General features: G+C 40.1%; 1 protein-coding gene across 1 annotated transcript; it reads right to left on the bottom strand.

Annotated features, from left to right (window-relative positions):
- Positions 1–609: 609 nt before the first annotated feature.
- lg04h15orf39 (linkage group 04 C15orf39 homolog) lies at positions 610–11,523 on the bottom strand. The gene is made up of 4 exons (XM_058388267.1): positions 11,172–11,523; positions 6,001–8,943; positions 3,292–3,320; positions 610–2,146 (listed from the first exon to the last, which is right to left on the bottom strand). The coding sequence occupies exons 2-4, from the start codon at positions 8,900–8,902 to the stop codon at positions 2,141–2,143; spliced, it is 2,937 nt and encodes a 978-aa protein (XP_058244250.1). The 5' UTR covers positions 8,903–8,943; positions 11,172–11,523; the 3' UTR covers positions 610–2,140.
- Positions 11,524–11,810: the final 287 nt, after the last annotated feature.

The following is an 11,810-nucleotide window of genomic DNA, read 5'->3' as shown; positions in this document are numbered from 1 at the left end:
GCTGAGAGCAGTGAGGGGTCTTCCACATAAACATTGCTAATTACTAAAATGTTTTTATCTCTACTGATCGGATCTAGTCGAAGCTTTTCTCACTCCCTGTGGTTCACGTTTGGAAACGTCCAGTGATCTCAAGGCTGCTTCTTTCCAGCAGATCACCACGGACCTTACTGCGTCCGTCAGACCGGGTTTGCTTCTCAACGATCTCAGCACATTCAGTCTCGTCTCGTAGTCCGCCAAGATCCCGGTGTAATATTCACAGTAACAAAACAAGCAGCTACTTTCATCTGGTTCAGACATCAACAAAAAAAAAAAGAAAAAAAAAGGAGAAAGTTTTAATACTTTTCTACATATCTTTATGCTATTCAAATGTTTGGTTTCTTATATACATAGTGTACAATGTGAAAGAAATTAGTTGTCTGTTTTGGAGAAAATGAATATTAAAGTGCAAAATGTTGCAATTTTTTTTTCCTTTTTTTTAATTTTATTTTTGGTCACTTCTTTTTGCTCGCTGTCCCACTTTGTAAAGCTGATGCAGATTAAAATTTCAAACAGTACACTGGGGTTTTCCTGACATGTGAAATCATAAAAAAAAAACAAAAAAAAAACACATGAACCAATGATTTTAATTTTAACCATAAGGGGGAGCTGTGACAGTATTTTCTACAAACAGTAAATGTAGTGAACAGGGTTATGTTAAAAACATAAACAGGAATTTAACATGGGTGTAGAAAGAAATTTTTGAATTTAAGATATAGATTTTTTAAAAGAATAAAATGTAAACAGAAGGCAAATAAAAAAAAAGAAATTCCATTTTCTAACGTTAATCTCTTGTTTTCTCAAGTATTAAAATTTGGTCGTTTTTAATAGCAGGTTTAATAGAAAGTTTGATATAAAGGCACTTTAGACTTAGCTGATTTAAACGCCATAAAACAGCCACACACTAAAAAAAGGTAAACAAATCCTTTAAGGCTTGAGCTCAGTCCTGAGCACTTGAAATGCTTGGGTTTAGTATCTGTTACAGCAGCTGTTTAAACTTTCAGCAGATTTGACTCTTTATAAATATAATCTGTGGTCAGAATTAAAAAGCATTATTAAAAAAAATCTCATTTTAAAATAAAAAAGGTTTTCAAAAACATTTACAGCATGCTTATTCAGTCCTCAATTTGTAGCCATCCTTTCTTGTAGTCCATCAGCAGCTCCAGGTAGTACTGCCACTCTGGCTCGCTGTCGTACTTGACCTCAAAGACGGTCTTCAGCGGGTTGGGATGGGACTCGTGGATACGCAGAACTACACCCTTGTACCACACTTCTGTTTTATCGTTTTCTTCATACAGATGGCGGATCCTTTTGCCCACAAGATCCGGGTAGCGGTTCCTCATGGTCCGGTGTGTGTTCTGTGTTGTTGAGCGCAGTACCCACCTCCTCCTGTGCTCTGAAGTCCCTGGAGCAGAGAGATGAGGGCAGTGCTGTGATCTTGTGGAGAACTTTCTTACTCTGTGTCGCAAACTAGGCTCTGAGCTTCTCTGTTTCTTTTTTCTGTGACAGCGTCCATGTCTCCCTCTCTGGACCTCAGACTGGTTTGGGACTCTCTGGTAGTGGGATACTTGGCCACGTTGGCCTTTGGTGTAATAAACCTTCCTGAGTTTAAGTACCATGTCCGAGCGCTTCGTAATGCTCCCGGGAGCATGGCTTGCATATGAGGACATCTCTGTATCCATGTCAGTGCTCTCTGATGAGAGGTCATCAGAGGTCAAGGGTCGTCCCCAGGAATTCTCAGGCTCTTGCTCAATGTCTGACTCGATCTTCAGCTCGGTGCGAGCCTCTACACCAGCAGGGGCTGCTGGGACGTTTCCCCAGCCTTCCATCTCCAAGCAGCCAGTGAAAGTCCAGCTTTCAGATTCCTCAGCAGGTCCATCCTCTTCTGAGGATGTGTTGTCTCCTAAAAACCTTCTCTTGCAGGCACCCTTTACCCTCCCTTTTTTCCTAAGATTTTTCTGGCAAGAGGATGGCTTCAGGTTCTCCAGGCACGTGGTGGTGTCTGGCGCGTGTGGCCTCGGCGATATGCAGTGCACCTCAAACTCGTTAAAAGTACTTTCAGCTTCATCTGAGCATTGCACGCATTCCTTTTTCAAAGTGGAGTTCACTTCTATTTCAAGAGAGAAACAAAGGCAAGGTGTCATTTTGCATCATTTTTCTTTACTCAAGCAAAACAAAAACCTACCAAACTGCACCTTCCTTCCGTCACTGGGGTAAGACCCTTAAGAGCACACTTAGAGGCATACTGAATACGTGCTTTCACCTCTTGTTACCTTTATGCCTTGCCTCTAATTAAGCGGATTTAATCTACTAATAAACCTTTGAGGATATATCCCAAATAAATGTAAGTAGTACACTACATTTACTTTTCCATGGGAACGACACTTAATATAGACAAAACTGCTTGAGGGTTTCATGCCAGCAACGGTTTAGTACAGTTTAGTGTAATAGCATAAAAATGCATCATCAATACTACACTTTACTCCCAAAATGGAATAATTCTATGCTCATTAAAATGCAAAAATTAGTAGTGGGATTAAACAAATAATTATTAGCTGTATAAAAAGGTACCGCAGAAGACCAGCAGGGCAAGCAGATTAAGGAAATGACAGAGAGACCACTTTTTAGTCGGTTGGCAAGATTAACAAAATAATATAATAACAAAAATAAAGAAAGGTTGAAAACAGACATGAGCAAGAAGAAGCTCTCCAGACAAGCTTGAGTGAATAGCATCATTCTGGCCAGATAAAATCACTATATTATGTCAATTTATTCATTTTGGAAGACTGATGGGGTGAACTAAGGATACAGCAAAAACACCATTCTATAAAGTCTATAAAGGCATATATGGAGTGAAAAGGAAGTAAAAAAAAAAATCTAGAGGAAGCTGCGCAAGATAACTAGGCCAAGTAAACACCTGCACCGTTTTATCAACGGATGCCCGAGATGCTTCTTTGCTTAGAGGGGGATGTGTGCAACAGGTTTGACAAAGCTCCCAAAACCACATCACTTCCCACAACTCACCACAGCATCCGATCACACCGAGCACATGGTGGCTTCTACAGGCAAAAGTACATGAGTGGGATCCTGTCTCTCTTGCAGAGCTCTCTACATTTAAAGACCAAAATCAAAACGGTGCTGCCGAGAGCCAAGAGCACGCAGATAAGAAATGCGAGGAAATAAAAAGCTTAGCTTCAAGAATGAAGTGAGTGAACAGAGGAAAACTGTGTGGGCCAACAGAGGAAAAGGAAGTACCTTCTGTGCATCATCTGTGGGAGTAGAATCTGTAAAATAAAAAAAGGTGTTCAAAACAAAATAAACATGTGAAATGAAAAAAAAAAAAACACAAATATTAAAAAAAGGGGAATAAATTGGTGAGGGTAAACAATACAGAAAATAATTCAGCCTTTTTCATCAAGTAGATTATTTCAACAAAGCATAATCTCCCTTATTAGGCAGTGCTCATAGTTTTGTGGAAAAATGACCAACGCAAAGTCTCTCTAGGTCTGCAACTCGAATGCAGTTTTCAAGAATATTTACTGCAGTTGTATTATGGAAAGCCATCAGAGTCCATAAATGTAAAGTAACACAACAATAAAACAGTAGTGCTGTACATGTTATAGAAACAGAAAAGCGGAAAATAATGACTCTGGAGGCAGTTTCCAGCTGTACTATGAATGAAAGGTTAACACTGTTGTACACTTTCTAACACATTACTGTTTCCATAGTAACAGCTTGTACACAAGGACTTGTATTGCAGATGCTCTACACGATCTAAGAACTTATTTAAAAAAAAAAACAAAAAAAAAAAACACAAAGAGATGATTGTGTAGAGTGTCGCTCATACAAATTCCACTGGCTAAGTATTCCGTTCATATGCAAGCCTGAACTCATGTCCTGAGCCGTGCAGTTTATACAACGATGATGCGCTGAACAGATCTGACCGATTTACCCACACTGTGGTATAACTGGTTGCAAATGCTTTATGAACACATGTAGCATGTAGCTGGTCCTATAAACAGGAACTACATGTATTTCTACCGTACTGTACAAGCTGCATAACTGTAAATGATCACTTTGTGCATGTCTTCATGGAATGTTCTGGAAAGATATTAGCCTCAGTGATTTACAGGTCGGGACGTTTATTGTTTTACAAGATACAGCTTGCTCGATCAAAAGTCGTAGAAACATCTCTAGCGAGATCTTTGTGTCAGTGTGTTATCTCAAAACTTTTCGGCGTCCCAAAAGTCTCCATACACTGAGGAAATGAACAAAATTTTGCATACTTAGTTTAACCTGTATTGTTTTTTTTTTTTTCAAAAGAAGAAAAAGTATTGAAATCAATCCTAGGAAGCCATCACAAGCTTGTGTTGAGCATACAGTTTCATGCCTAAGACCAGACACGTTAATGCAAGTTTGTCATGAGTGCCAGACGACTCGGTGTGTGCTTACAAAGAAGTGTCGGTCATGTAGAGGATGTTTTGTATAGTTACAATGCTAAAAAAAATGTGTTAATTTCCTCATATGTATGAAGACGTTGGAGATGGCATGTATTGGTAAATTTAAAGGAAATGAGAGAAGGTGATTGGTCATCATCTATCCTCACCTCTTAATAATGTATTGACTATAATCTTAATACTCCCGCAGTGCCAGATTATTGTCTTAACCAACAATCACAAAAATACAAAGAATAATCTAACGCTGTATTCATAGGGCTTATTTCAAAGAATTAATCGAAAGGAAAATCAAAGTGGAACAGGGATTTGTTGTGCTATGAGGGAATTTGGCTCTACTTCTGCCCTTAGAAGGAAGAGTCATGTAAGCCAATACAAAATTGTTCTGACTGATCACATGTACGCTATACTGAACCATTTCTAGTCTGATGGGGGTGGTCTCTTCCATGATGACAGTTTCGCATCCACAGGGCATATGAGGAAAATGAAAATTATGCACATGCTACTGTTTCCAGAGGCTACAGGTGATTGATGAGTGTATTAAATCAAACTACCTAAATACCTATTGTACCTATTAGAGATTTTGGGAATGATGTATTAGTGTTCTCCACCACTACCATTAAAACGCCAGTTGATGGAATATCTTCCACGTAGGATCTATTCCCAAGTCCCACTGAAGATGTTTTGGTATCTCAATAAGCCTGTGTATTGCTCAGTCTCTTTAACTACATTTTACCAAAAGATCAGAGACAGTCTGAATTGCCCATGACTCCCAACTGGATATATACTTCACCTACATAACTTAAGTTAATTTATAGCACTGATATTGGGATTAAAACAAATGCTCTATTTTCCTGCTATTAAAAATAAAAATGGCCTTGTATTGATTGTGGGAAATGAAGCCATTTCTATTATATATACAAATATGCTTGGATCAGTGTTTTCCTGTTGGAAGAGCAGAAATATCTTGTTACATTTGGCATGAGGAAACTGGCTTCACATTATAATAATCCACTGTATTCCACTTAATCCAAGCAGAAAATGTGGCTGGATGCAAAAAAGCATTGACTCTTCAAGTCAACCCACTGTTAATAACTGACCTACATGCAAATGATAGGCAACGAATTCACTGTCAGCTCACACTCCTCTTTACCCCAGCTAGGAGTCACTGACAAATTTGAAATTTTGCTTCTTTTAGCATTTTATTAGTCTGTCAGTAAAAATCTGATATCATTTACATTCATGGCATTGGGAAAACACCCTTATTCAGAGTGACTTATACACATCTGAGTGGTTGAGGGTTAAGAACCTTGCTTAAGGGCCCAACAATGGCAGCTTAACTATCACTAAGCTATCATACTAAGCCATCACTGCAAGGCATGAAATGATGTGAGATTACAACCATCCCACTCAGCCTCCTCCTTGGGTATATTTCAGTTCAGAGTGAATTACGTGCATTTCTGCATTCCTTTAAATGCAACTAGTTTCATGAAAATGATCCTCAACTCACCAAGGAATTTGCAGACACAATCATAGTAGAGGAGGTTGAGGACATCTGGATAGATATCTGGCAGGTGTTTGAGGGACAGGAGCCTCCTTAGTTTAGAAGAAAAAGCCCGTCTGTGGAGCTGAGTCAGCTGTCTCTCCTCTGTCAGCGTGGTTGGCCGCAACTCAACTCGATGCTCTTGGAGAACCTGGTCTATAAATGTGCCCTGGACATGAGGGAACAGCACCTCCTTTACCACCAGCATGGGAATGAACACGGTCCCTGCTCTGATCACATGGGGAAAGGGGCACTCTTGAATTTGGACATAGTTCTCAAGTTTGTAAAGAACTTTCTGGAGTGCTCTCGCCATCTCTTCATCTTTCATCCACACCTCCCTAACCTTTGAGCCCAGAAGGCATGAGATTTTTGGGGTTTTGGTTTGAGGAGAAGTCGATTCATCCAGGTCCAACCTGGATAACCAGTTCTTGAGGTCACCATGTGAGGTTTGAGAAATGCATCCTGAGACAAGTCTGCAGAGTGAGTGGTGAAGCTCCATGAACTGATACCGGGCTTGTTTACTGCTTATGGCTACTTTATTCTCAACAGGAGGCGGAACAACGTCAGGGACTGGAGACACTGGAGTTTTGAAGACTTCAGGCAAAACTATTTTAAAGCTGGTCAGTTTAAGGCAATGAGGAGGGATTTTATTGAGGGAAAATGTAACTTGATTTGTCAGAGTTTGAATTGGGGGTTTAGCAGACAAAGGAGCTGGAAAATCAAACTGTTTTTTGTCAGTGTTTTGCGTTGAGACAACAACTCTATCTATCACACTACATGTAGGAGTGCATTCAAGAGGGTGTTCTGACACTTCAGGTGTGACTGACTTTGAACCTGAATAAAAGTCACTCTTCATAACTAGGTTGTGTTTGGTGTTCCACTCTGATGATTCTTGTTCTTCTTTAAAATGTACATTGTGGTTGTTCTGACTAATCACAGGACTGTGGCTCTCTTTTTCTGACTGACATACACTTTCATCAGGCTCTAATTTCTCAGTTTTGATTTTCAATTTAATAACATTGTTGTCTAAATTTGTTTGTGGATCTGTGTTTTGTGCTTCCGGTTCATCTTTTGGAGGCTTCGAATCAGGTTGCTGATTTGGACTGGGATCTTGTGCAGGTGATAATAAACCTGTAGCTTCTAAGTAGGCTTTGTAAGGGGCCAGACTAAAGACTTTGTTAATTACAGGCATTGGAGGGGAAGAAGGGTGCTTAGTCTCATTAGCTTTCAGCTGTTGTATCATTTGAACTTTGACCAAAGAATCATTTTCACAGCTTTTGTCAGTTTCCACCCTGCGCTTTTTAGATACGACAGCATCATTACTTGGTTTGTGTGCAAAACATAAACTTTGTTTTTTATGGAATATATCCTCAGTGCATGTGGGAGAGTTCGTATAACTGCGACTCTTAAGCAGACAATTATCTTGTCCCTGACATGGACTGACCTTGGGTGAATTTTCAAGGTGTATATCATTTGAAACCATATAGTGAGCTTGGGGGCCAGTTTGATGGAAAGTCCCTTTAATTCCAAGCTGTCCTTGAAGAGGTTGTTCCCGGTTGGAGTCAGCACTCTGTCCTGGCCGCATGGAAAAGTCCAGGGGTTGTTCTACTTGCCGCACGACAGGAGGACAAAATTGTCTCTTACTCAATGGGTTCATGTGTCTAGTATTTAAGTGTGTTCTATAAGCAGGATATGCATGTATGTTCCTGACAGCTGGGTGGCCAGAAAGGACCACAGGGTAGTGATGTTTGAAATCCCTAATATAAGGCTGAAGAATAGGGTGCTGGCCAGACGTTTGCTGAAAGTTCTCAGGTCTGTAAACATCAATGTTATTCTTCTGACAATAAAGCAAGGAATGTTGAGGTATATCTCTATACTTAGATGTTAGAGGACAGTCTTGATAAATCCGCATGTGTGTTCCATATTGCATCCCAGGCACTGTCTCATACACAGGAGCCAGGTCCTTATGTGCCTGTCTGGGCATCTGGAAACGTTGGCAGTGATCTGGTGAAGAGGGGACAAACGGGTGAACATGGTTATACAAATAGTTGCTCTGACATGGATCAGAAAAAGCTGAAACCCTTTGTGGTTTTCCTGGGCTGAGGCCATGGTAGCCTTCTGTGGTTACGTCTTTTAATGGTACCCTCTCTCCACAGTGCTCATATGCCAATAATCTCTGCTGCAACAAGGCTTCTGACTCCTTTTTTTGCATGCATGTCCAGTGTCCATAATACATCATCTGATCTTCCTCAAACATTTTTCGGGGCATCCTCTGCAGCCCTTGGTCCATAGTATAGCTCTGGCCTAGTGTGCACTTTTGGCCAGCACAGCAAGGACTGTGTCCATACACTGGTTTTGGAATAGCAAGTCCACCAGATTTTTCTGCTGGGGCGGGGGATAAACTTCTGCAACCTAGAGGGATTTTCCTAAAAGGAACAGGGGATATTAATCCTGTACTACTAGGGCTGTGCTTACTCGGACTTCTACTGTTGTAGGCAAGCTTCTGCTTCGCTACCACATCCTCTGGTACAGTGGGGGAGCCATTGTCCTCAGGGAAATTCACAGTTTCAGGCCTATAAATGATTGGATTTGTAATTGACCCCTCTGTAGCTGAGGCATGAACCACAGGGCTTCCTCTATTTCTCACAAAAATCGTAGAGGGACTCCATGGTGAGGGAAGATCTAAAGTCTCTTGTCCACATGACATATAGGTATGTCTGTAGGGTAAAGACTTGTCTTGGGAGTACTGAGGCAAGCTGTTGGCTTTGGAAAGCCCTGAAGCGCTCACAGTACCCATGGTACCCTCTAGTCTTGCTCTCTTGCCTTGAGGTAGGGGATCCATGAAACTCTGCGCCTGCTTGCTGTTCATCGTTCTATACTGCCTTTGAGATTACTTATTCCAAATGACACCTATTAAAAGAAAAATTGGTAATTAGCCAGACAAAAAAATAGGATTATGATTTAAAATATTATAGATTTAATATATGAAAAGAATTAATCTAAAAAACAAAATAAAACTGAAGGCATTTAGTGTCTGTCTACAGCTCTTTGTATTTATAAAGTATTACTATTATTTAAGTATTCTTTAAAATGAAAAAGATAATTACAGGCCATAATCATTTGTATGTTTATGAAGCCAGTCATATGACAAACTGCACCATAACTACACCAGGATTATATCAGTCACTCCAACAGTTCCTATAGTAATAAACACATGTCCACAGTCTTTCGATTCATCCGCGATTTTGAATACTCATTAAGAAACTGTGTGAAACACCCTTCACACATAGTACTTTTATGTGACACTATTTGTCACTTTCTAAAACCTGTTTCACCAGGCTCTCTAGATGCCACTGTCTGAACATTAAAGGTTATCCACATCATCATTGAGTAGCAAATGAACAAACATACACCTCAGTTCACATTCATGCAGTGACGATGGAGGACACCAAAACTGGGTCTCTTGTAGCAATTAACAACGATTAGCCAAGGTACAAAGGTCACTCCGCAGAGCAGGGGTGTTGAGGCCAATAGACTTTATTCTTACATGAATCAAGGAGAGCAGTTCTCAGCAGACAAATGTTACTCAACTCTTCAGTAGTGCATCCTTATATACATTTACATGGAAAAAAAAAAATTCATATCCTGTTTCCAGTGTGTCCCAAGACATAATACTCCCATACATGTATTCTGTTCCTCATCCATTACCACACATGCTCATCTCATTGCCCAAGGCACTACTCATCGAAATGTATAGCTTGTTCATGCTTTCCAACATTTGAATAGTTAGACATACATGCATCCGTAAGGTCATTTAGATCAATTTGGAGCCTCAGTGTCCCCACACACAGTTCCTGTACGCAAACCTGGGATACTTTACTGAGATCCCGGGTACAATGATACGTTTTGTATTTATATCGGTTTAACACATCACTAGCATTGAAGATTAACGTCTAAAATATTCCATACTCTCCGTTTTAATCACGAAGGCTTCACAATTCTGGTCTTAGAGCTCTTTGGTTACATAATAAATTATAATTGTGCAACTGAGATCATTTTTCACTTCCTGAATTCATTTACCATGATCAAGCAATTCACAATTCAATGGAGAAAAAAAAACAAAACTATTTTATTCATTCATTATTTGATTTAGACAGACCAACATCTGGTACTATAGCTTGAAAGCTCGTTTCTAACCTCTTACTTGGTTTATACTTTGCTGACACCTTCAACCTGTAAGGCATACACCCAGTTAATAAAGAGTAATGACTAAAGATGTTAAATACTGATTCAAAGATATTAATGACTAATTACTAATAATGAGAAAAGGAATACAGACTACATCTTGTGAATGGTTTGATTCTGCTGATTTCAAATGAAACATCATAAAAGTGTATTTATTCCCAGACTGGGCAAATTGCTGGTGTGGGTAACGGAGAGCTTTAATCTCAACTACAAATGCTCCTTTCTCTTTACCAAAGCAATCTAGTTAGTGCCCTTAGTCTCCGGTAGAGGGGCATTTGGGATGCAGTGCCAGTGGTGAAGGGTGACTCCTGGGAGATATCCCAGAGGGTCATGATGAAACATCTCTGTTTTTTTTATCACGGGAAAAGACGACGTGCAAATCGACAATCAACCGGCGTGTGCGACAGCAGCAACAACAAAAACATTCTACACGATCTATTTATAACTATTAAGTGGAAACGTTGCGGTGGAAAAACCTGTCATAAAGACGTTTTCTTAAGGTTGAAGCGCAAACTGCTTGCATGCCCATTGCAAATGCCGCTACCCACGCAGCAGCAGCAAACCCACGAGTCCCTCTTCTTTCTCGAGTCACTTAGGAAACTTCCGTCAACATCAACAAACAAGTCTCAGCCATACTGTGAGCTGTTTCACGCAATATTAATGAAAGACTACTCTTTTTTTTTTTTTTTTTACCCTTTGCCTCTTAAACGTTTATTATATATTAACCCGTGTTATGAATGAAACCTCTCCCCATTCACGCGCACTACACCGCAAGTCGCTCACGTGCTCGCAAAGTTCAAGCAGACACTAAATCGACCTTCTAAACATGATAGATAACTTTCTCCTTTATTCTTACTTGTGCTAAAAATCAAAACACGCCGACAAGGACTCACCAAGGAGAGAAGCTCCTGCTCATCCTACACCCGGCTCAATTAGACCAGCCATGTCAGAAGCGAATACTAGCCATCATCGTTCATCTAAATAATCTTAAATCCACAGAAAGCGTAGAGATCTCTAAGGGATGGAGATGTGGTGAAGTCTGACCAGATAGTGCTGGCTTATTTTTCTCAAGAGTTTGTAGGCGTCAGTCCAAAAGTATGCAATCTGTTGGCACACGGTTAGCCAATTACAACATGACAGAAAAAGAGGGAGGATCTAAAGGTTACTGGCGCAGTAACGCTGTATTGTTTAGAAGTGTGATAGAAGTTTGTTCTTGACATTTTGCTGCCAAAAGTAGATTTACTGAAAACAAACCAAAGCCAAGCTGCATCAGGGAGTGACTGTAGAAGTCAGTCTTTTATACTGTTTCAACACGTTTATCAAACCAGGTGGGAATTCTCTCTGTACAAGTCCTTTCAGCATGGTTTCCCTCCCCCACCTGATAAAGTTAATGATGGCGCATTCCTAGCTCCATTGTTTTGGGGAAAAATGTTCTTACGCACACACATGCTCTTCTAATAGCACGAGGTTACAGTCTTAACCAACACTATATTGCCAAAAGTTTTGGGACACCCCTCCAAATCATTGAATTC

Source organism: Hemibagrus wyckioides, linkage group LG04, assembly GCF_019097595.1.
Source record: "Hemibagrus wyckioides isolate EC202008001 linkage group LG04, SWU_Hwy_1.0, whole genome shotgun sequence".
Lineage (NCBI taxonomy): Eukaryota > Metazoa > Chordata > Actinopteri > Siluriformes > Bagridae > Hemibagrus > Hemibagrus wyckioides.
This window is presented reverse-complemented; position numbering and strand designations above follow the sequence as displayed.

Coding starts and splice junctions, on each gene's coding strand:
- lg04h15orf39 (XM_058388267.1), bottom strand. CDS start 8,902: ATGAACAGCAAGCAGGCGCAGAGTTTCATGGATCCCCTACCTCAAGGC. Junction 3,321..6,000: donor TTGTGTCTGCAAATTCCTTG/GTGAGTTGAGGA, acceptor TTTATTTTACAG/ATTCTACTCCCACAGATGAT.